The sequence below is a fragment of the Cynara cardunculus genome, assembly GCF_001531365.2.
Source record: "Cynara cardunculus var. scolymus isolate 2C chromosome LG 17, CcrdV1, whole genome shotgun sequence".
NCBI lineage: Eukaryota > Viridiplantae > Streptophyta > Magnoliopsida > Asterales > Asteraceae > Cynara > Cynara cardunculus.
In genome coordinates this window covers 27270061-27294653 of record NC_037544.1, presented here as the reverse complement: position 1 = coordinate 27294653, position 24593 = coordinate 27270061, and the positions used below count along the sequence as shown (strand labels likewise).

The window sequence follows — 24593 nt, the reverse complement described above, 5'->3', positions numbered from 1 at the left end:
TGGTGCCCATGTATGGTCCCTTCAGATGTGCACCGTCCATTATAAGAAGCGGTCACAGGTGTCCAAGAAACGAGCGAATTTGCAGATGAACGAGGTTATAAATATAAACTTCAAAACATAAAATTATGGCATGATCTCTGTCATAGTCCCCAGATTTTCTATCTTTATATTGTGACAATAAATCGGGAGTAGGTTAAACGACGATTCAGGGGTCCCCCTCAACAGTTGCAAAGCATACATCTTTTCTCGCCATGCTTGACTATGCTAATATTGAACCTTTAGTTCACATCTTCCATAATTTCTTTTCCATGGTACACTCTCCTATAATCCTTTAAAATATCTGCCAATACATGACCCAAAACCTTTTTATTAGCATTACCGTGTTTTGGGTGGATATGGGGGCCTTGAACATGTGTATTCATCACGCAATTTTTGAACATGAAATATACTGGTACCATCAATAAAAACAACCATTAAACTCCAATCACAGTCTAAACCGAAGTGACACACCGCCTCGTACTGGTGTTTGGTTCATTTTTTAACCTTTATCCAGAAGTTTTCATAAACGCATTTTAATTTCAATGCGAGCTTCAGTGCTTCCTTCGAGTCAAAGGTTTGAAGAATTTTTACATGAGATGTACGCTGGTAGGAAATGTTTCTCTGTCTAGGTTTGATAACAGGGGCTAGGCAAGGTGTTGGGTCGAGCATACCCCAAACACTATTTTCTTATCGGATGGATTTCTTCAGCATCTGAGTTATCGTTTTCGGGTATATTCAAAATTTCTGCTGCAACAGAAATATCTTTATCCATATCTACCTCCCATAAAGTTTTTGACTATTCCGGAGACTGGATCAGGTACTGTTTCGGAGACTGGTTCGAATTTTGAACCAAATAACTGTTATGATCAACAAGATTTTTTGGTTCAAAATATGAATTTTTACCAACACCACCAGGGAAGAAAGTGTTTGGATTTCCACCACTACCACCGGGGTAAAAAGTGTTTTGATCGTATATGTTTGCACCACTACCGCCAAGTAAACTTTGATGGATTACGACACTTGATGAATTTCCCCCATAACCACCATCGTCGACAACAAAGAGTGTCAACATTTCCTGTAAACTTTGATGAGCAACGTTTTGGAACATCATCACATCGTCGTCGTCGTCTAACTCATATAATTTTTATAAGGAATTATTTTTATAAAATAATCTTAAAGGACTACGTAAACTTAACTTTTTTGCAACACGTTTAACCAAACCAGAATGTGTTATTGGCGAAGGCAAAGGTAATATATGTATGGGGGATCCTAACCGCATACACTCTAAGTCACCATTTATCGTTTGGAATGAACTGTGACTTTGAATATACACAAAAATGTTATCACTTTGACATGGTTTTATATTTGTGTTTAAAGGTGAAGGGTGTGATGGTGTATTGTTTTTAATGGGTTAAGGCTTAAGAGTTGTGATGGTAGATTATGTTTAAGGATTAAGGGTTGTGATGGTAGATTGTATTTAATGGGTTAAGGGTTGTAATAGTAGAATGTGTTCAAAGGTTAAGGGTTGTGAGAATAGATGTGAGGAAAATTTGTCAATCTAGAAGATATGAGGGTAGAAGTGAGGACTGAGTGTGAAGAAAAATGAATGAGAAGACACAAGCTATATATAGTTATATTTTGTGCACTAGAATACAAAGTAGGGGTCAGATCGCCCCGGGGTAGATCCTGAGGTAAGTGGGGGCGATCCCTTTTTATAGAAAAATAAGATACCTTGTCCCTCAAATAAGATATATGTAGGATTCCAAATCAATTAAAAAAAATTGTGTACTTTTTGGGTCAAAAATGGTCAAATCGTTCCCGTATGATCAACATGCCTCAGAAGGCAATATATATGGTCATTTTGATAAAAAATTATAGAAAATGACTATTTATTAATTTATTAAGTATATTTTGATACTTTGATGATTTTTCCTATTTAAAATCACCCAATAAAATTGAGAGAGAGAAAATAATGTATTACACTTAAATTGCAATCACACGGAAAACAAAATGAAATGAAGCCTACAGAAACAAAACCTTATCAAGAGTAGAACCACACCACACATCCCTTCCTTCTCTTCCGCCATGGCAGCCTCCACAGCATCCACCTTTCACATCACTTCCTCTCCTTCCTTCACACTCACCGCTCCCAAACACCAACCCACCACCATCAGTTTCCGCTCGCTTCATCGTTGCCGCCTCCGTTCCACCACCACCTGCTCTTACAAAGTATCAATCGAACACGAGGGTCAAACGACGGAACTGGAGGTAGATCCAGACGAAACGATACTGGAGAAAGCGTTGGATACAGGATTGGACGTACCACATGATTGCAAGCTGGGAGTGTGTATGACTTGCCCTGCAAAATTGCTTAGCGGAAGCGTTAATCAGAGCGAAGGGATGCTGAGTGACGACGTGATTGAGCGTGGATACTCGTTGCTCTGTGTTTCGTATCCCAAATCGGATTGCCATATCAAAATCATACCTGAAGAAGAGCTGCTTTCCTTGCAATTAGCCACTGCCGATGATTAGATTGAATTTTGATGTAGCTTTTTGATTCCCAAATTTTAATGAATCCTTTCGTTTTCCAGTTTTGAATTCAAACAAAGTTCATGTTGGAAGTAGCCATGAAAGGCTAAACTATAAGCATCTGATTGTCGTTAATGTGAACCAGGAGAAGTAATTCAACTTCTGTTGATGGTAAAACATTGTATATGTTGCAATTTCTTACCCATTTTATTCCACACTAATCCCGATAAAATGTAACCATAAGACATCCTTCAAAATCACGCCGCAAGCCTTGGTTTTTGCCAATGAAAACATTGGGGTTTTGCACAAACATTTTATTTCGGTTTGAGTTTTGGACCATTCGTGTTTTGCACACCTTTACATTGAAAGCCGTTGACCCTTCCAACAGCCGAACCGAGACGTACAAAAAGGCGCAAATTTGGACAAGGCCTTCGAGCTTGATTTATGTGCTTGGTTGAGGCCTTAGAGCTTGATTTGGTTAAAGATTTCACGTCCAGGACCGACAAGGACCGGACCGGTTTGTGAAAGGTCAAGACCTCGAAACTTGCTTATGTGGAAGCAATAATCAAAATAACTTACGAAAAAGTCTCTCGAAATCGATCAAAAAACTTCACAAATTCCTCTTCCCTTCCTTTCATTCTCCTCGGGGTGCCTTGGTTTTTTCTGGTGGTTGAGGTTTACCTCCCACCCGAGCACGTTATTGTCAGGCTTTTAGCGTTTTTTTTCTTGATCTGGTGGGGTCTTCCCCCTCTCTATCAAAAAAAAAAAAAAAAAAAAAAAAAAATAAAAAAAAATCACAAAACCGAAAAAAAAAAAAAAAAAAAAAAAACTTAAAAAATCCCTTCAAAACAGTGAGATTCGGCTAAAAACACATCGAACAACTTTACTCTTGTAAAGTTGCAGCTGGTTGGTAAAAAATCATGGATAGACCACACCATTATGTATGCCCTTTAAGAGAGCCTTCTAGCTATTGTAGACTCGTTCTTGCAATTACATAATCATATATAAAACTTGGTCGAAAATTTTGTTTTTTCGACCAAATTATTATCTTCGAGAAAAGTCGTCGAAAAACCAAACTTTTCAATGGATTTTCGATGGAAATTTCCGCCTAAGATGCCCCTTTATTTTGTACTTGTAGCATTTATCATGATTGACGATGTGGTTGATAGTCTATTTGCACAACTCTGAACGATGTCGTAAATCTTATAGCGAACGACCTTGTCTACGACCCATCCCAAATTAAGCATCATCGATCATCTTAACAAGTTTTCATAATTTTCATTCCTTGTTTTACATGGGATTGCAGTAAAGCTGGCAAAAATAGAAGCAGACGAGTATGACTTCATCGTCAAGTAGGAATCAAATCTAAAGCACATGATCGAAAACCATCCCAGCATGGATTCTCGATTAATAAACATGGGAAGAAAGACGAAACAAGTTATATATAATAACAGATAGCTCGAAAAAGAAAGAAAACATCGGTTAATTACATCATTGTCCATAAAGAAACCATTGTTAAAGCAATCATCAAAGACGACATCCAGTTGGTTGAGAAACCCGCTGTAGATCCGCTACAAGTCAGCCTCTTGTCGTGATACATGCATTGAGTTCGGTTCCTGAAATCCAACCAAAACTAGTTAACCATCGTCACTACACTATGACAAATCAATCGGGTTAATTTATAGGAAGCCAAAAATGACAATGTGTCTTAATAGACTGTTTTATAGAACTTAAATGTATAGGACCAAACAATATATAAAACGTTCTATGTGGAGTATTATAATATGTTTTTGGACGACTTAACAAGTTTCTATTATATTTTTAAAACAAAGTGTCGCATTTCATAAGACACTTTTGAGAAGTGTCCTATAAACACTTCTTTTTATAATACACTTGTTTTTACAATATAATTTTTTAAAAAATGTTTCGTAAAAATAGCTAATATGGCGCTTTATTTTAGAATTTTCTTAAAAGACTTCTTAAGACTCCCAAAAGCGTTGTATAAACTTAGTATAACACTTTTAGATATGGCTGTTTTTTGAGTAACCGTAAGTACTATCTGGCCTGCTTACATGCACCGACAAATCTCCTAGGCGACCATAGTTGAACCTTTACAGCCACAAAAACTTTGGCAGTGTCTCGATTCAAACCACGAAAAATGAGATCTCCACTAGAGCCTAAACGAGTGGATAAGACACTTTATTGTGTGGTACTGTAAACTTAAGTTATATAAAACAATCTATTAAGACACTTAGGGCCGTTTATCAAATGCTTATTTGAGTAAGTGCTTACCAAGTTATATTACCTTATCGGATGAATATGATAAGAACCAAAAATCTTACCCGGTAAGTGAGGCAATGACTCTTATCACGGTCAGCTCTTACCGGATAAATTGTTGCATAGAAAGCCGTTTTTTGTTGACTAAAATCTTACCCGGTAAGTAAATAATAATAATGAATTTTACCGATAAGTGCTTACCGGATAAATATTTGGTAAACGGCCCCTTAGTAATTTTTGAATCTTATAAACCCAATCATTTTGTTGTAATGCTATCAAAACCAGAGAAAATAATGGAGTATGAAAAGAGAGAAAGAATCAATACTTGGGTGCACAAAATGTGATAAGGTAATCAGCCCCAGAACAAGTAAAAATACTTGTTGGATCATCATATGCATAACTGTAAGAAGTAGGGCATGCTTCCTTAAATTTCTTCGAGTAATACGTAGGTTGGCAAGTCGACGGGTTCCCGTAATTACCACGACAACAATATTGGTCGGTGTTAAACACGTCACATGCACTTCGACAAGCTGCCACCTTACCACCGGATTTAACAGAAAGTTCCGAAGGACAGTTATTGCGCAGATCGCCTATGCATCCAGCAACGCTGCAGTTTCCTTTACCATTAATGGGTTTAACAGACATGGGCAAGTTAAATCCGTCGACAAGGCTAACATCGTAGAATTCCAATGTCGTGAGTGTGAATTCAGCAAGTGTGGCTGGGGTTTCGCCCGAGCCAGAACACTGGAGGGATGAGCCACATCGACCCGTTAGGCATGTTCCATTGCCATTGCTGTTGAAGTTGCACTTGGTTCGACCCCAGATTCGACCTGACCAACCAACGGGTGCAGTGTGGACCCTGGATTCTTTCGCTTTTAGTGCGTATCCTCCACCCCCGAAGCTGTCACCAGGGGTGATCGCTGGCCAAATCGTTTCATCACAATCATTTGTTATGGTGAAAATTCTTGCACATTCCAATAATATGTTTCCTGTCAATTGTCAACATATCGTGTTAGAAAATCTAAAGAAGATGGTGAATTTACGTGACATGAATCACTCCTTACAACAAAATCGGGTTTATATATGATACCAACAGTATCTAACAGATTGGTTTATAGGAACAAACAATTCTAAGTTGTATGTAAAAGTGTTGCAATAAGTTTATAAGACGTTTTTTGACGTCTAAACAAGTTTACATGTTTTAGTTTGCTATAAATCCGATTTTGTTAAAGTAAATGTGTACCTGATGAAAGAAGCAAGATCCATAGAAAGAACATAAGCATAGAGGTTGGCATGGCCATGGTTTGGAAGGTAGGGATGAAATTAATGAGATGAATGAATATATATGGTTTTAAGGTTAAAATTCATATATGCATGTGATTTTGGCTTGTGATCATAAAACTGGAATATGTACAAGTGGAGGAAACCAAAGGAATCATTTACATATAACATATAACTTTTAGATTCCCATTCCAATCCTTTGGCTCAAGCTTACTACATTCCATTCTATTCTATTCTATTTTATTTTCCCATAACTCCAAAGTTAAGACTTACCTTTCCAAAATTATCAGTTTTAATCGTTAGAGTAAACTACAAATTTGGTTTCTATACTTTGTTGAAAATAATAATTTTCATCTCTATAAATTTAAAACTAAAATGGTACTCGTGCAATGCAGCGAGATACATCTTTATTTTAATATTTCGTTTTATCTTTTGTCTTTGTTGATATATAATACGGTTTATGTGGTTTTGATAAAAATAATGTTTTTATTTTTGAATAAAAATAAATTCGAAGATATCATAAAAAATTTGAAAAAGATATATTGATATTAATATCAAATTAACTATTTAAAAGTTTTTTTTTTATAATTTATTTAATTCAATTTTTTATTATAATTTAATTTAGATCTAATAGTGAGGTAATTTATTTTTGACTAATATAAATTTTTTAAAGATAATAATTTTGTTAGAACTCAATGATTATCTTAATTATATTTTAGATTTTTTTTGTATTTAAAATGAGATGTTTATCCTAAATTTGATTATGTTTATCTGCGGTTAGTTATACGAATTAAAAAATGGAGCTTTAATAAGTTGTACATACACACAATTTACTTGTAATCTTAAATGTTAAGTAATGCATAATTTACTTGTAATCTTGAATTTTAAGTAAACATTGGTTTTATGTGGTTTTGATAAAGTGATAATGTTTTTATTTTTGAATAAAAATATAAATTTAAAAATATCATAAAATTTTGAAAAAAAAAATATTGATACCAGTATCAAATTAATCTTTTTAAAAGTCCTTATGTTTTGACATAATTTGCTTGATTAAATTTTTAATTATATTTTAATTTAGGTTTAGTAACAAATAAATTTAATTTAGGTTTAATAATATAATTTTTTATTAATATAATAACTAATTATTTTATTAGTTATCAATGATTATCTTAATTATATTTTAGATTTTTTATATTTAAAATGAGATGTTTATCCAATATTTGATTATGTTTATCTGTAGTTAGTATGACGAATTTAAGTATATGGAACTTTAATAAGTTGTACTTATGCACAATTTACTTGTAATCTTAAAATTTAAGTAATATGCATCAATAAACAGTACTTCGTGCATAAAAAATCGTTTTTAAGAGTTTTTGTCAAATGCTTTATAATATAGTATAGATAATTTAGGTTTAGTAACAAAGAAATTTAATTTAGGTTTAATAATATAATTTTTTAAAAAGATAATAAATAAGTATTCTGTTAGTTATCAATGATTATCCTAATTATATTTTATATTTTTTATATTTAAAATGAGATGTTTATCCAATAGTTGATTATGTTTATCCAATAGTTGATTATGTTTATCTGCAGTTAGTTAGACGAATTCAAGTATGGAGCTTTAATAAGTTGTACTTATGCATAATTTACTTGTAATATTAATTTTTAAGTAATATGCATCAATAAACAGTACTTCGTGCATAAAAAATCGTGTTTAAGAGTTTTATCAAATGCTTTATAATATAGTATAGATTAGAAGATAGTCATCCTGGTTTATAAGAACGTCTTAATTCGATCCCTTCTTTTAACAAACATTAAAATATTCTATTAAATGAGAGACATTTTCGTTTCGTTATCAATTTTTTCCGTCTTTAACCTATTAAAATCATTTTTATGATTTTTGTCTGTGTGGTTCTTGATTGGGTAAAAGACAAAGAAATCGATTAAAGAACGAAAATGTCTCTTATTTAACCTGATTTTTTTAACGGCCATTAAACAGAAGGACCAAATCCGGAAGTTTTTATAAAACCACGATAACTATTTTGTAATTTCGAAACTGTAAGGATAAAAAATGTTATTTTCGACAAAACAGAGGGAACAAATTTGTAGTTTACTTTAATCTTTACTTTTTGAAGGTCACTATAATTTCATTGCGGACTTTGGTTTGTGGGATTCGGTCGGATTTGAAATTCGATTTTATTTTAATCGTGTATATATTTAAAGGAAAGCCCATAATTGAACTCTTACAAACATTTGATTTGGAAATCCCATAGGGTAATTGGTATTTCACCGAGATTTGTTTGTAATAATGTTTTAAAATATGCTAAAAATATTTATTTTGTGATAATCAATTAATAAAAGGTAATTTAATTAATTTTATAACTATTTATAATTTATATATATATATATATATATATAAATTATCTATAAAGAATGGGATTCAATTCCATTCCAAACCCTACAAATCAAAGGCTCCAAATCCATCTCTTTATTCTAAATCATTCCACAAAATCCAAAAAAGATAAGAAAGATCGAAAAAGTTTATTAATGAACACTCAAGGTTGAAAAACTCGAAAATTGCCCGCTTAATGTTATAAAACACTTGATTCAATTTTAGAACACAATTAGGACAAAATTAAGAACCAAAGATTGAAATGCATTTAGAAAGGAGGATCTCATGATCTTCTTCAATATTTAATTTTGAAGGGTTTTTCTTGATTAGGTTACGAGTTCTTCTTTATCATTAGATACGCAATCCAATCTGTTTGAAACACGAAAAAGTTGTTTAAGTTAATAAAAATTGTTTACGTCAATCTAAATATCACAAGTTCAAATATCAAACTTGCATATTGTAAAGTGCATTTATAAGGATCATCAATAATGAAACAAGTAGAAAAATGGGTGACTGAATGTACATTTAATGCAATGCAGTAGGGTTTAAACACACGTCAAGCCTTTAAAGAAAGACTTGTCATTTGCTACAGTGAATAGTACAAAAGCCTATTCATGAGCAGACATCCTTTCATGGAGTTGGTGGGTAGTAGAGTCAACTAATCGTTTCGTACCATAGTATAATCTAGAAAGGGTATGGGTTTGTCCTTTGTGTGTGGAAGGACAAGACAAAAACAATATTGTTTAACAAGCTTCATTTGATCGTTGAATGCTAGAATAACCCTGAAGGTCTCTTCAGCATTCGTTGAGGCTTGGGTAGCCTTCACACATATGTTGACCAGGTTGTAATCACTGAATGGCGCTTCAGATCACGAACACGCCAGTCTCTAATCTTCAGTTTCAGTCTTCGACTTTCATTGAAGGTTATTTGGTGTGAGTTTTCTCTTCTTGAAGTATCGATGTCGCTAATGGATTTACATTACGTGTTCTTAGCAATCATTGAACAGACTTAGTGATGATCACTGGAACTGAAAGACATAAACAAAAATACTTCTTATAAAGTAAAAGAGATTATCATCAAATCACTGAGAGAGAGGATCAACAATCTCCCCCCATTTGATGATGACAAAGCAACATAAAGAAATTGTCTTATCAAATAGCAGTAAGGAAAAGTTACTTATAAATTTCATGTCCCTTTTACTATTTTGGGATCTTTTTCATTGAGTCAATCTTTACTTAGAAATTTTCTTAAGTATAAGTTTAAGAAAATGTATAAGAAGGGAAACTGAAACTGAAAGCATGTTCACTGACTTATAGATTATCAGTTAATGTAAGAGTAACACTGAAACTCATAGACTTGTGTCCCTATTACTCTTTTCAGGGATCTTTTTCAGTGATGCACAAGAAATACTTATATTGATTTCAAAATAAAATATTACAAGTCATTCAGTAGATGTCTTAGACTTACAAAATATAAGTTGAACACTGAAAGTAGACATAGAATAGAAAAGGTTTACACAGTGAATGGACAATTAACAAAGGAAAGTAACTAGTCTAAGTTGTTCAGATTAATGAAGCCACGTACATTTTCTCAAAGCTCCTTTCGACGTAGAAACTCCCTTCTGATCTTGCGGTCCATCATTTCACCTTTGAAGTCTTCATCTAGCCAGAACCTGAGGTATCCAAGATGTTCCATTGGGCATAGATGTAACTCAGACATTCTTTGAAATCTTACTTTGCCATCATAGTCAAGGAATATAAGTCCTAACTTAGGCTTCACATGCATAATGTTTGGTATGTAAGGACCCTTCGCTGGCAGTGAGAGATTTAGCATTGATATGTCTGGCTTCTTCAAAGCCTTTAGGACTTCATCCAAGGAGAACTTTGTTTCATGTTCATTACTCAGGTATGGTCCGTTATTAGGGATTGAAGGCCTTTTCCTTCTTCCACCTTTCTTCAGCATTGGCTTTTAAGGGATTGTGACATACCTGGACACCTTCTTGATCAGCTCGTTGATGATGTCTTTGACAATCGGTTTATGTCGAGATTTTGAGTACTGAATGGCTTGGCGAATCTCCAGCCATTCGCTGTAGCTATATTCGCCTAGGTAGGAAGGGTACTCGGTGACCGCCTCAAGGTTATCCCTGGTGATGAGCATCGATATCAGCAACCCACCGTCTTTTATCCATCCACTGATGCTGATGTTTGAAATTGGATGAAGGCTGATTCTCTTATTCAGGCATACTTCGCTCCAGCGCTTGTCACGATCGGCCAGCTTCAGGTTCTTTTCATGTTCAGGCTCTACAATAAATAGAAGCTTAGCTTGGGCCTGGACAATGTCCACCGTCTTTTTGGCTTTTTTCTTTGGAAGAATTTTGGCGGCTAGAGACTTGGCCAGCTTTAAGCTGTCCTCAGTATGTTTTTTTTTTGAAGTTCAAGTTCTTCCTCGACCTTGAGAGCCTCGAGTCTTTCAGCTTCAGTCAGGAAGTCGAACTCACCACAACAAGAGGTACGAAGAGGAATTTTTACTCTAGTTTGGTCGAATGACTCCGTGAGCCGTGTCATCTGCTGGTCGGTAGGAGTGTTGGGGGTTGGGTTCTCAGGGACCCATTCCTCCAGCCGACCGCAGGTAGTTGAGGGGATGGAGAGTTGGTACATGGATGTTATTGTGATTAGGCTTGAGGACTCGTTATATAAGGGTTCAAGGGATTTGAAAAGTAACTTGAGGTTCCCTTCTTCAGCAACACCTTTGCCTTTCGACTTGGTGCCCTGTTGCGTTTCTTGAGTGGCCTCATCTTCCCTTTGCTCCCCCTGGGATGCGGAATCCCTAAGGGCGACACCTTTCGTGGCAATAGCAGGTCGCTGGTACTGGATAATAAAGTCGTCATCATCGTCCAGGTCAGTGCCGGAGTCAGGGAGGTCGGGGGAGACTCACCATCTTCATCGTTATCCTCTTCATCATCATCTTCCACATCACTAGCATTAGTTGCAAAGGTGATGGGAAGGCCTTCGTCGCCAGCTTCAACGTCAGCTCGGACGACATCAACTTTCTCAGCTGTAAGAGCTTCACAGGAGGTTAGGATTTCATTAACAACCTCAGCTTCAGCTTCATTGGTTGCTGGAGCAGCAGGTTCAGGGGCGGCAGCAGCAATAGATGGTCCAGCATCAGACTTTATCTCCCCATCTCTGGCGATAGCTCTAGACCAATAGCCAGAGAGTTGGTCAACGCTCTAGTTTTGGAGCACCATTATTTCCTCTAGTCACGTCAGAGTGCTGGCTAGGCTGATTGTTGCTTCACACACTTCATTAAGCTAGGCACGGTCATCAGCAGTGAAAGAGGGTAGAAGCGCTGGCACTGGTCGATTGAGAGCGGCAAAACTTGCTGCATTAGCTCTGCATGCTGGACATATTAGGAGTTTGCTTCATCGTCCTTGCTTGTTAGAGCAGCGATGGCCTCAACATATGCTTGAACAGCCACTTGTAGAATGGAGAGCTGGCCTTTGACCTCTTGAACTTCAGCCCTGATGGCTGAGGGTCAGCATCTACTTCGTCCCTGCGAGACATGACTTTTTGGACCTCGTCCATCTTGATGAACACAATCTCGACTGTGGGGATGAGCAACTTCACGTTCGTAGCCATGTCGTATTCTACGTCCATGGCTTGTTCCTCAGATGGACCTGAAAAAGAATGAGAGTGAGCATTAAGATGCCCAGGGATAGAGGAATTGAGTAGGTAGGAAGATGGAGTACTTGAGGAGTCTTCAGCGTTATCTGAAGAATTAACGCTGGTAGGCTCCATGGTGCATTCATGAGGATAAGCACCAGTATGCTGAGGAGCCTCGAGAGGAGCTACCTCAGGTCCAGTGGTGGGTGTATCATCATCAAGGAGGACAGTCACTAATGACTCATAGATACGTGTAAAGACCAATGAAGGAGGGGAGGAGAAGATGGCTGAGACTGTAGGTAGTGAGTATTCAGCTGTGGCCACGTTGATATTCTTAGCATCAATGATTTGGGTCACTGAGGCGGTTGGGAGAGGAGCCACTGGTACGACAGTGATTTCAGATATCACTAAAGAGCTGGGAAGGCTGACTAAAATTTCCTCGGGGGTAAGGCTACTTTCAATAAATGAGACCTTTTGAGAGGTCACAGCCAGAGACGTGTTGTCCCCTTTTTGGCCTTCTTGGTCCTCGAAGGAGAACCAAGAGTTGGTTGAGATGGGTGTTTGGAAGAAATGGTTGTGGTGGCTGGGTTAGACTTTAGGGGTTTTCCCTTATCTTGACCACCTTGGAGGAAGAAGAAGAAGGAGAAATTAAAAAATATTGCACCACTGAAGAGAGTGCAACATCTCCATCACTTATCTTGTGATCCAGAATCCTGGATCCAAGCTTGCACACAGGAAGGTTACCTTCCTTGGAGTATTTTTCACCAAACATCTTGGCGAAAACCATTGATAGAAAACGGGTGTGGGGAACCACTTTCTCCCTCTGACGCTTGTTCAGCTTGAGCGCCAAGTCGTCGAAGATCACTACAGCATAGTTGATCGGTCGGCGACGGATGACTGAGACGCCGATTGTGAGAGCAACCTTGGATGCTTGATCCTGACCGCCAGTCTTTCCACCCATGCTCTGGATGAAGTAAGAGAAGAGGAACTGCCACACTGTAGACATGCGGTTCTTCTCTATCTTGGACCACGATTTGAGAGGATCGCTGGAGTCCTTCTTCATTGGCCATTGGTAGCCAATGTCATCGAGGCATGCAATGATTTCTTCAATCGTAGGGTCGCTGTCGAAAGGACCCTTAGGGACGCGAAGACCATGCCTGAGAGTGGTTACACCAAAGCTCATAGTCATTCGATAGAAGGTGAAGGAGATTTTCTCCACCTGTTGGCCGTTCTTGTCCATTTCTTGCACCACTTCAGCGGTCATCCAGAATTGCTGAAGGGACACCTTAACCATGACAGGTTCATGATTTAGAGCGTAGGCGATGGGGGACATCCTGAGGAAGGCAGCAATGTCGTCATAAATCTTTTTGTTGGTAAGGATGTCGAACAAGGCAATGTGGTTGTTTGCCTTGAAGGAAACGACTTCAACGGAAAAGTTCACGTTCTTTTTTGTTTTTGTTAAGAAATAAGAAAAAAAAATCAGTTTATATTAGGAGTCCAAGATTTGATTGTGATATTTTTAAGTTTTAGAACAATAAAACTTCTTTTGAAAAATCCACAAAGAAGATATTAGGGTTTTTCAAGAAGAATAGTGTTTTTGAAACTTTAGATTATAACCAAGAATGATATTGTGTTATTAATCTTTCTGTTTGTGTTTTAAGTGAACAAGGTTCTTAAAATACCAAACAACAGTTTCATAGAAGAAGAAGAAGAATAGTTCAAAGTTTTAAGAATAAGTTATCGAGTGGGAACAAAGTGAAGTTCAATATCACCATTCATAACATGATCTCTGATAAAATGATATATGGTCTCTATATGTTTAGTCTTGGAGTGAAGTACAGGGTTGTTTGCAATTGCAATAGCACTAGTGCTATCACAATAGATAGGGATCTTTGAGAACTGAAGATCATAGTCATTCAGCTGGTTTTTTATCCAAAGAACTTGGGCACAACAACTTCCAGCGGCTACATATCGGATTTAGCGGTTGATGTGGACACTGAGTTTTGCTTCTTACTTGTCCAGCTCACCAACTTTCCACCTTGAAGTTGACAGCCTCTAGTGGTGCTTTTCCTATCGATCTTGCAATCTGCAAAATCACCATCCGAATAACCTATTAGGTCAAAACCTGAACCCTTAGGGTACCAGAGACCCAAGTTAGGAGTTCCCTTCAGGCATCTGAAGATGTGTTTTACAGCGATCAGATGGGATTCCTTAGGTTCAAATTGATATCATGCACATAAATAAGCAGAATACATGATATCTAGTCGACTAGCTGTGAGATACAGCAGAGAGCCGATCATTCCTTTATAAACAGTTACATTTACAGGCTTTCCATTTGGATCCTTGTTAAGAGAGAGTGGAGGAGCCATAGGAGTCTTCATAGATGAGCTGTTAAAGAGATCAAACTTTTTCAGCATATCATAGACATACTTACTTTGACTGATAAAGATACTTTTATCTGATTGCTTGATCTGGTGACCTTAAAAGAATGTTATTTCTCCCATCATACTCATTTGGTATTCTTTCTTCATGCGATCAGCGAATCGAAAACATAAAGAGGGATTAGTGGAGCCAAAAATAATATCATCGACATATATTTGGACTAGAATGATATGACCTTTAACATTCCTAAGAAATAAGGTCTGGTAAATCTTTCCACGAACGAATTTTTCATAGATGAGAAACGAGGATAGGGTATCATACCAGGCACGAGGAGCCTGTTTTAGCTCATAAAGAGCTTTATCCAAACGATAGACATGGTTTGGATACTTAGGGTCAAGAAACYCTGGAGGTTGTTCAACATAAACTTCCTCTTGAAGTTTTCCATTAAGGAAAGCGCTCTTTACATCCATCTGGTAGACTTTGAAATCTCTATGGGCAACAAAGGCTAGAAAGAGTCGAATTGCTTCGAGTCAAGCCACTAGTGCGAAGGTCTCGTTATAATTGATCCGTTCTTCTTGTCTATAACCCTGAGCAACAAGTCGAGTCTTGTTACGGGTTACCACACCTTCTTCATCTAACTTGTCGCGATAGACCCATTTGGTGCCTATCACTGTTTTGTCAGATGGACGTGGGACAAGGTACCAGAATTTGTTTTTATCAAACTCAATGAGCTCCTCTTGCATGGTAATGACCGAGCTAGGGTCTGTGATAGCATCATTGATCTTCTTGGGCTTAAATAAATAAAGAAAATTGACAAAAAGACAGATATTACCTAGACCACAATGAGTCTGAATACCTGCACCTGGATCACCAAGAATTTGATGAATAAGATGGTCTTTAGTCCATCGTTGAGCTGGTAGAGTATAACATCTCACAATTTCTCCGTACAGATAATCCACATAATCATATCCATAAAACAAAATGTAACATTATTTACAAAACATGAGCTAACAAAAACTTTGTTTAATACATTTATGTGCATCTAAATATCATCTTCAAACTTTCCCCTTGCCTTTATCTTGCGATGTATGATGACCTGCAAAACAAGTTAGTCCAACAACTGAGCATTAGAACCAAAAGGTCTAGTGAGTGTACAAATCTCCTACAAATAACTTATATTCCAAACTAACAGTTTAGAATCAAACCTGTACAGACACAAACATTTTATCTATATTTGTTATAGATTCTTTTCCTCTCGCGATTACACCGCCATTTCATCTCTCTCGCGGTTACACCGCCATTATATCGTGAAATTATAATTAATATAGTATTGACCGGACATGAAATCTGATCAACTTCAACCGCATTGATAATCCGGATAACAACTGGACTTGGAATCCGGACAACTAATCTTGAGTGATTTAGACAAACAACAATTAACCCTTAATCGGTTTAGATATATATCTGGACATCCCTTGGCCGGTTTAAGGGAAATCAGGTTGATACTCGAGCGGTTTAAAGAGAATCGGGTTGCCTTTTGGGCGATTGAGGGAGATATCTGGTTGCCTCTTGGGCGGTTTAGGAAGATATCCGGTTGCCTCTTGGGCGGTTTAGGATAAACTCGGAAGATATCCGGTTGCCTCTTGGAATCCGGACAACATTTGTCCGGTTTAAGGTTGAAATCCACACAATATATAGTGAGATTCATAGTAGGGCAGTTTCAAATAGCAATGAATTGCATACAAACAATTAATACTCAAAAGCGTAATACACTCACCTTTTTAGTTTTGATTCTTCTTTCCTTTCCAGCCGATCCGGATAATATGATAAGGAGACTTCCCTAATTCAAGAGTGTGTAAAACTTTTTCCTTATGCACCCCATTTACTATTTATAGTAAGTGGGGATCTTTATGGGGTGTGACATACAGCCGACTTCCCCCCCTTTTTAACAATTTTTTTAAAACCAAAAACCACAAACACACACACACACACACTCTCATTCTTCATATATATATATATATATATATGAATAACTTTAAAACTCTTAAAATACTTAACCAAATATTACATAGAGGATTATCATTAGAGAATAGAAGTTCAGAAATAAAGGATGAGGCTTCAGCTGTAGATTCTTCAACAATTGGAACAATTGCTAAAAGAGCCTCAGATTCAGCGACTGATATAAGTTCAGATGCTGAAGGCATTTCATTCACTGATTGATCAGTGTTTGAAGTAGAAGGAGGAACACAGCTAATGGGCACATCAGTGATCTCTGAAGAAGACACATTGGTGTGATTAGCTGCAACTGGAATGATTAATGGATCATTTTCAGCTTCTGTGGCTTCAGTGTTGAGAGAAACGCTGAAGGAAGCTTCAGGTTGTCCATACTGAGAAAACATCTAGTTTTCTAATTCTTCGTCATCATTTATGGTGGGTTTAGAATTAGCTGATTGAGATTCATCAAATGTGACATGAATAGTTTCTTCTATCGTCTGTCGGCGTTTGTTGAATACTCTGAAGGCTTTGGACACTAAAGAATATCCAAAAAAGATTTCTTCATCAGCTTTGGGATCGAACTTTCCAAGTTGATCACGGTTGTTGAGAATATAACACGTGCAACCAAAGATATATAAAAAGCTGATAGAGGGCTTTTGGCCATGGAAAAGTTCGTAAGCTGTCTTCTTAAACCTCTTAACGATCAGCGACCGATTTTGAGTGAAACAAGCGGTGTTGACATCTTTGGCTCGGAAATTAGTTGGGAGATGGGACTTGCTGAGCATTGATCGATCGGTCTCAATGATTATTCAGTTTCTTCTTTCAATGACCCATTTTGTTGAGAAGTTCTCATTGAAGAAAAGTTGTTAGAAATTCCCTTATCCTCAAAAAAGTTATCCATAGTATTGTTTTTTGAACTCAGTACCATGGTCATTTCTAATAGATCGTACTTTAATATTGTTAAGTACTTCTATCTTCTTGATGAATGAAATGACGTCTTCAGGTGTTTCACTTTTGGATCTGAGAAAGAAGACCCAAGTGTACCTGGAGTACTCATCCATAATGACGAGTGTATACTTCTTTCCAGCGATAGATTGCACATTCACTGGACCAAAGAGATCCATGTGCAGTAGCTGAAGAGGCGATGTCACTGAAGAGATTCTTTTGCAAAGGAGTGTTGAGGAAGACCAGTGACAAGATCATTTCTAGACAACTCGCTGAGTGTCTTGAAGTTAAGGTGAGAAAGTCATTTGTGCCACAGTCAGTTGATATATGACGAAGCTTTAGAGAGGAAACAACTATTCTTAGTGAGAGAAGAATCTATGATGATGATGTAGACATTCTCTAGACGAGAACTGGTTAAGGAAACCTTATCATCCTTGTCATAGATATAACATGAATTCTTGGAGAACTTCACTATGTAGACTTTGTCACACAGCTGACTGATGCTGAGAAGGTTGTGCTTCAGTCTTTTAACGTATCCAACACGCCCGAATGTGGTTGCACCGTTGGTTAATATACCAAAACTTCTGGTATATCCTTTTCTGTTACCTCCAAAGGTCACGGAAGGGCCTCTTTCTTCCTTGTAGTCGATGAATAGGGATTTGTCTTTGGTCATGTGCCTTAAGCATCCACTATCGAGATACCATATGCCTTTGACTTCCTGCACAAGGGAACAGTTTAAAAATGCTTTGGGTACCCATCTATTTAGCTCCAACAATGTTAAAGGCTTCATCTACTGAAACTGAAGAACCAGCGTCAAAAGACGGCTTCCCTGAACCTGGACAGGTTTTAGTGGAAAAAAGGAACAAGCGCTGATGCTAGAGAAATAGAGTCAGTGGGTGTCTTCACTGATCTTGACAAAGAGGCTTCAGTGGTAGAGGGAATCACAACAACTGACGCTGACGACTTAGTGTTAGTTATTGTCTTCACTGAGCCTGAAGAGGAGGCTCCAGTGGTTTTCTTCACCTTGGTTGCTTTAATAGTCTTAGTGATAGATTTTTCTTTGGTTGATTTCTCAGCCTTATCTACTTTCTTACCCTTGACTGGTGGACCATCCTTGGCAACAGAAGGACACTTACTAGCAATGTGTGTAGTTTCACCATAGTGTTTACACTTTCTATAACTAAAGGTAGCTTTAGGGCTATGAAGTACCAAATTTGAAAAGGGACAAGCTCCAAGGATTCCCTTCTTATTAGTTCTAGGAGGAACTTTTGAGGATTTGGAGTCCTTACGTGAAGCATTCACCTTTAGCTGAGACTTAGATTTTTTATTAGCTTCAGATTTCTTGGTCCCTGAAGAAGAAGAAGAAGAAAAAAAAGGTTTACAAGCTGAAGGAATAGATTTAGATCTATTTGACTTGTTAGAATTCTTAGGAGGAGGTGCTGTGACAATGAATTTACCCCTTGTCTTTACAACCTGAACTCAAAGGAATTCCATCAAGATGACTATCAGCTAAAGAAGACTGAGAGGAAGAAGTGTCAGGAATAGAAGAGACAAAGGTGCCAAACTTGAGCATGGATCTGTCAGTGACACTGTCTTCCTGATCATAGGAGAAGCCTAGACCAGTATTTAATTTGGCAGGGATCTGAGCGTTAATGATCTTTGAGGCTTTGATAGAGGCTTTCCACCATCCTTCAATGGTAGCCTTCTCAGCCTTGAGTTCAACAATTGTTTGCTCACGCTCAGCGATAGACTGTTCGTGTTCGATAGTGATTGTTTGGTTCATAATGACCCGATCTTTAAGATCTTCTTCGATCTTAGTCAACTCTTTGATCTTTGAATGACAAATCTTCAGTTTTTCTTGAAGATCAAGATTAAGCATTTCTGCTTTAGATTTTCCATTCAGGGCATTGTAAAGGTCCACCGTCAGCGTATCTAATGCTGATAGGCTAGAGGAGGAAGAAGAAGAGGGTTCATTTAGGAGACATACATGAGCAAGAGATGATGATGAGGGATCATTAGAAGTTGACGTCTCAGAAGCTTCTTCTTTGACATCCTTGGCCATCAAGCAGAGATAGGCTGTGTTTTCCTCATTAGATGATGATTCATCAGACCAATCAGCCTAGTCATGCTCTTCAGCGACAAGACCTTTGGCCTTTTGCTGGGAACTTTTCATCTTCTTGTACTTCTCCTTCAACTTCAGGTATTTTTCATCTTTAGATCTAAAGGAGAATGGGATTTTAGAAGATGGCGTCACAGCCTTCTTAGACCTGCACTCACCAGCAAAGTGACCCTTGCGGTGACAATTGTAGCAGATCGTTGAAGCCTTGTCTATATTATCAGACTTTGGCTTTTCCTTGATGGTCAGCGAAGGAGATCTGCGAAAGTTACTTTTCCTGGCGAATCTTCTAAAAGATTTAGTTAACAGCGCCAGTGATTCATCAAAGTCTGCAATATGAGATTCTGATAGATCCTCAGAGTTAGTAGAATCTAACTCAGTGATAGTGATAGGAGGAAGGACTGAAGAAGAAGAAGAAGATGGGAGTTCAGTTGAAGTATCTTTAGAGATTAGAGCTAACGGAGAGCTGTTCATTTATCTAGAATCCTTGATTAGATTTCTTTTCAGCTGTCGAGACTGCTCATGATTGAGCAGTTTCCCATATAGGGTGCTAAGAGAGAGAGAGAGGACATGTCATTGGACATCTTTAGATACATGGCATAAGTATCCCAAGATTCAGGTAAACATTCCAGAAACTTCGTTAAAGTTTCAGAATTGGAATATTCCCTGCCGACAGTCCTTAAATTGATAAGAAGACAACTAAAACGTTGGTGTACTTCAGACAATGTCTCAGTCTTTCCACAGAGAAAGTTTCGTATTGTCTTACTAAGTTAATCTTTCTCGATTCTTGAACCTGAGAGGTTCCTTCATATTGAACACATAAAGTGTCTTACATGGATTTCGAGGTTCTCATCTTCATTACAGAGTAATAAACCTCATCAAGAAGAGACATAGCTATTATAGACCTAGCACGAGTGTATATAGCTATCTTCTTCTTGTCTTCATTACTCCATTGATGAGGGAGTTTTGGAATCTGCCGTTCAGAAATCGCGGCAGTCGTAGCTGTTTCAGGAACAGCTGGGGAAATAGCATATGGAGCATATAGTCCATTTTTTATAAAGTGTGGAATTTCAGGATCCACACCTTCCAGAAAGAGGGACATCTGATTCTTCCAAGGACTAAAGTTGTCTCGGATAAACCGAGGAGGTTTGTCAAGAGAGCCATTATCACGAAAGTGTGTGTTTCTGTTTTATAAAACCATTTGAAAGCAGTAAAGTTATCTAGAGAAAGAGATAATATAATTCAGAAAAACAACTAAACAACAAGAAAAGAAAACACTGGTCTGACCACTTGCTGGTCCCGTTAGGGTTTACAAGATATTTAAAAACAGTTTGTAGAAGGGGGGGGGAATGAATACAAACACAGTAAACTTTTCAAATTTAAATTATATACTGATAAAGAAGGATCAGTACAGATTTTACAAGATTGTATGCGAAAAAGATAAGGTAAAGATAACCTATCTAAACAATCTAAGTGATAAGTGTTAATTTATTAACCTTATTACATCATTTTCTTAACCATTTTCACTTGTTTTATTTGCCCATTAGTGTCTTAATTCAGTCTTTTTATGTCTTCTTTATATAATAGTAGTAATATATCATATCTAATGTTAATTCTCTGTTTATGCAAATTTTTGATGATTTTTGGGCCAAATCCTGCAGTAGTCCTGTAGGAGCAGGTGTGACAGAATCCTATAGCACCAGCCCGTGAGCTGCACCTTTTGTCTGGGCCGAATTTCCTTGGGCTGCTCCCTTTAAGATGATGGATCAAAGGCCTTGGGCCTGGTCAAAGCCAACTTTTGAAGACCTTTTTGTCCTATTAGATGACTCTCATGTGCAAGCTTCCTTAGCCTATAAATAGAGGCTTAAGGCTTTGTTTTAAAGAATTACTTACTTGTTTTTTACCACTTACACATATAATCTTTGTGTTAATGCAATTACTCTCTAGATTATTGCTTTTGATATTTATGCTTTCGGTTTTCTTGCTTCCAACCAAGAATCGATTTTTGTGAAGTAAAGTTACGATTGCTCTCAAGTTTTAATTCAAGTGTTCGTATTTAAATCTTCATGTCATTTCTGTTCTTATTTCCAAGTTACAATACGTTTTCTGACTTTCGTTGCAAGTTACAAATTAGTCGATCTCTGTTGCTTTACATTGGATTTCATCCTTTGTGGCTCACGATTAATTTACGTAGACTAAATAAACTGTTCTTAAGACTTGCAAGTAACTTTTCGGTTTTAGTAACGAAACTTGTTTTGCAAGTTTTGTTACTTGTCTTCCAAGTTTCTTCAAAGTCAACTCCTCTTTTCAAGGTTTTCATTTGTCACATTTTCATCTCATCAAGTACTTACTTTACATCATGTCTTAGATTAATTTTAATTAATAGTATTTAGTTATTAGTAATTTAATTTCTGTCTTTTACATTTCAGTCTTTATATTTCAGTCTTTTACATTTCTGTCTTTACTTTTCTGCATTTTACTTTACTGCAATTTAGTTTTCTGTATTTTAATTTCCAGCAATTTACTTTCAGTCATTTATATTTCTGTCATTTACTTTCCAGTACTTTAAATTCCAGTATTTCCATTTCTTGCAATTTACTTTCTGCAATTTACTTTCTGCAATTTACTTTTCCGTATCAGTTATTTATTCTTCAGTCCTTACATCCTTCGAGAGAAGAAACCAAGCGATGATGGGCTAAATGCCCTAGCTTGGGGTGTAACGGGAAATTAAGACCAAAACCGATGTGAAAGTACAAAGGTGTCTTATTAGCATTATAGTCTACTATTTGTTTCAGGTGCTTAATATTTCATTTGAGGATTACATTAAAATTAATTGACAACTCATTTTGTGTATAAAAATGTATTCACTTTCAAAATATGAGGTAATAGGAGAAGGCTATAAATAGCTTTAGTGTCTGACAAATGCTATACTCCTACGGTGTATGATGGTAACATTTTGTTGTGCTAGGATTCACGACGTCTAACATAAATGATATCGTATCGATAGCACGTTGACCGGTGTGTGCTCCTGGGAGGCTGTCTGACCCGATAGTTGATACTGTGACAGTTATATAAAATCATTTATTGATTTTAGATAATTATGACAGGAATGCTATGTCACCTTTTTGCTGAATCATTTGTTTAGTGTCTTAATCAACTGTTGCACCCTGTGCTTCTTTTTAAGACTGATATTTTCTTAGTTGTTAATCAAATCACCCAATTTTAGATAAATCAAATCCCTCATTTCGCCATCTGAAATTAGTTTTTATAAACTGGACTTTTGACGAACTTTGTAAGGCTATCTCTGTGGCAACGATATCTGGTATTTTACCGTTATTACTTGTTACAAGACGACAGTAGTTCAAGGTGTATACTTGTGCCGAGTTCTATTTTTGTGTTGAAATCTAAGGTTGAATAAACCGACGAGCAAGTTTTTGGCGTCGCTGCCGGGGATAGCACGCTGAATTTTTTCTTTTTAAAGTAAAGTTTATAAAGGTTAGTTTTTCTACCATCTTTTTGAATGCACCGTGCATGACAAGGCTGTCGCACGGTGAATTTTTTCAACTTGATCCAGATATTGAACAAACTTTCAGACAACGAAGAAGAGTGCAAAGAGCTCTTCGAGCTTTAAACACTGAAACAGTGGCAGAAAATGTGATTATTGACGGAGAAGGTATAATTAGAAATGAACCAAATATTCCACCCGAGGATGAGGCTCAAAACATCTTTCGTCTTGCAAATGCTAAAAATGGTGGCATTATGGCATATGCTATTCCTAACTTAACTCAACTGCACATAGGAATACGTAAGCCTACCATTGGTGCCACCCATTTTTCACTTAAACCACTGACGTTTCAAATGCTTCAAACAAACGGCCAGTACGCTGGTTTATCTTCTGAAGATCCTCATTCTCATATGCGTTCTTTTATGGAAATCACAGACTCTTTTCTCATCCCTGATGTTTTAGATGATGCTCTAAGACTAAAACTTTTTCCATTTTCGCTAAGGGATCGAGCAAGAGCATAGTACAATTCTTTGCAACCAGACTCTGTGACTACATGGAATGAAATGGCACTAAGTCCAGGAATGAAATTTGTACTTTTAGACAATTGGATGATGAAGCAGTTCCTGATGCATGGGAAAGGTATAAAGAGCTGCTGAGAAAATGCCCTCGCCATGGCATTCCGTACTGTATACAACTAGAGACATTTTACAGTGGCTTAAATATCCTAGCTAGACAAATGCTTGATGTTACTGTAGGCGGAGCTTTCACATCTTGTACCTATAATGAAGGTTTTGACATACTTGAAAAGATTTCTAACAATAACGCACAATGGTCTGACCCACATGCAATGCCACTGAAGAAAACAGCCGGAATAAATGAGGTAGATGTTGTCTCAGCATTAACAGCTCAGATCACTAAGCTAATTTCAAATCTAACATCTAGCCCACATGTGCAATATGATGCTAATACCTTTAATCCTAATGTTCAATCAGTGCAATGCATGTACTGTGGTGAAGGTCACTCTTTTGAGCATTGTCCTGGAAATCCTGAGCATGTAAATTTTGTCAATAAGACTTGACCATTTTCGTAGACTTATAATCCTGGATGGAAAAATCATCCAAATTTTTCATGGCATAGTCCAGCTCTTAATCCACCAATGCAAAAGCCTCAAAGACAGTCCAATTTTCAACCGCAAGGACAATCCAATTTTCAACTGCAAGGACAATCCAATTTTCACTCGCAAGCGCATCAAGGCACTCATAATAATCAACATGCTAATTTTCAGAATCATCAATCTTCTTTCCAAAGCAAGCCCAAACAACAATTTGAATCATCTACTTCCTTGGAAGCAATGATGAAGGGTTTTATAACCCAAACTCAAGCTTCAATTAAAAATCTCGAAACTCAAATGGGACAAATGGCTTTGGAGATAAGAAAAAGACCAGTAGGTTCTCTACCTAGTGATACAGA

At 37.1% G+C, this 24593-nt stretch overlaps 2 protein-coding genes and 1 non-coding gene across 3 annotated transcripts; 1 reads left to right on the top strand and 2 right to left on the bottom strand.

Annotated features, from left to right (window-relative positions):
- Positions 1 to 2036: 2036 nt before the first annotated feature.
- LOC112500699 (ferredoxin C 1, chloroplastic) lies at positions 2037 to 2739 on the top strand. Its single transcript, XM_025104253.1, has one exon. The coding sequence runs from the start codon at positions 2125 to 2127 to the stop codon at positions 2569 to 2571; it is 447 nt and encodes a 148-aa protein (XP_024960021.1). The 5' UTR covers positions 2037 to 2124; the 3' UTR covers positions 2572 to 2739.
- A 2424-nt stretch (positions 2740 to 5163) lies between these two features.
- LOC112500720 (pathogenesis-related protein 5) lies at positions 5164 to 6138 on the bottom strand. The gene is made up of 2 exons (XM_025104286.1): positions 6089 to 6138; positions 5164 to 5834 (listed from the first exon to the last, which is right to left on the bottom strand). The coding sequence occupies exons 1-2, from the start codon at positions 6126 to 6128 to the stop codon at positions 5164 to 5166; spliced, it is 711 nt and encodes a 236-aa protein (XP_024960054.1). The 5' UTR covers positions 6129 to 6138.
- A 17556-nt stretch (positions 6139 to 23694) lies between these two features.
- On the bottom strand, positions 23695 to 23801 carry LOC112501353. The gene has a single exon (XR_003067484.1). It is a non-coding gene; the product is annotated as a small nucleolar RNA R71 (small nucleolar RNA).
- Positions 23802 to 24593: the final 792 nt, after the last annotated feature.

Bases quoted from the DNA above. Each gene is read 5' to 3' on its own strand.
- LOC112500699 (XM_025104253.1), top strand. From the start codon at position 2,125: ATGGCAGCCTCCACAGCATCCACCTTTCACATCACTTCCTCTCCTTCC.
- LOC112500720 (XM_025104286.1), bottom strand. From the start codon at position 6,128: ATGCTTATGTTCTTTCTATGGATCTTGCTTCTTTCATCAG. The intron at 5,835-6,088 runs GTACACATTTAC...GACAATTGACAG, and splicing joins GATCTTGCTTCTTTCATCAG to GAAACATATTATTGGAATGT.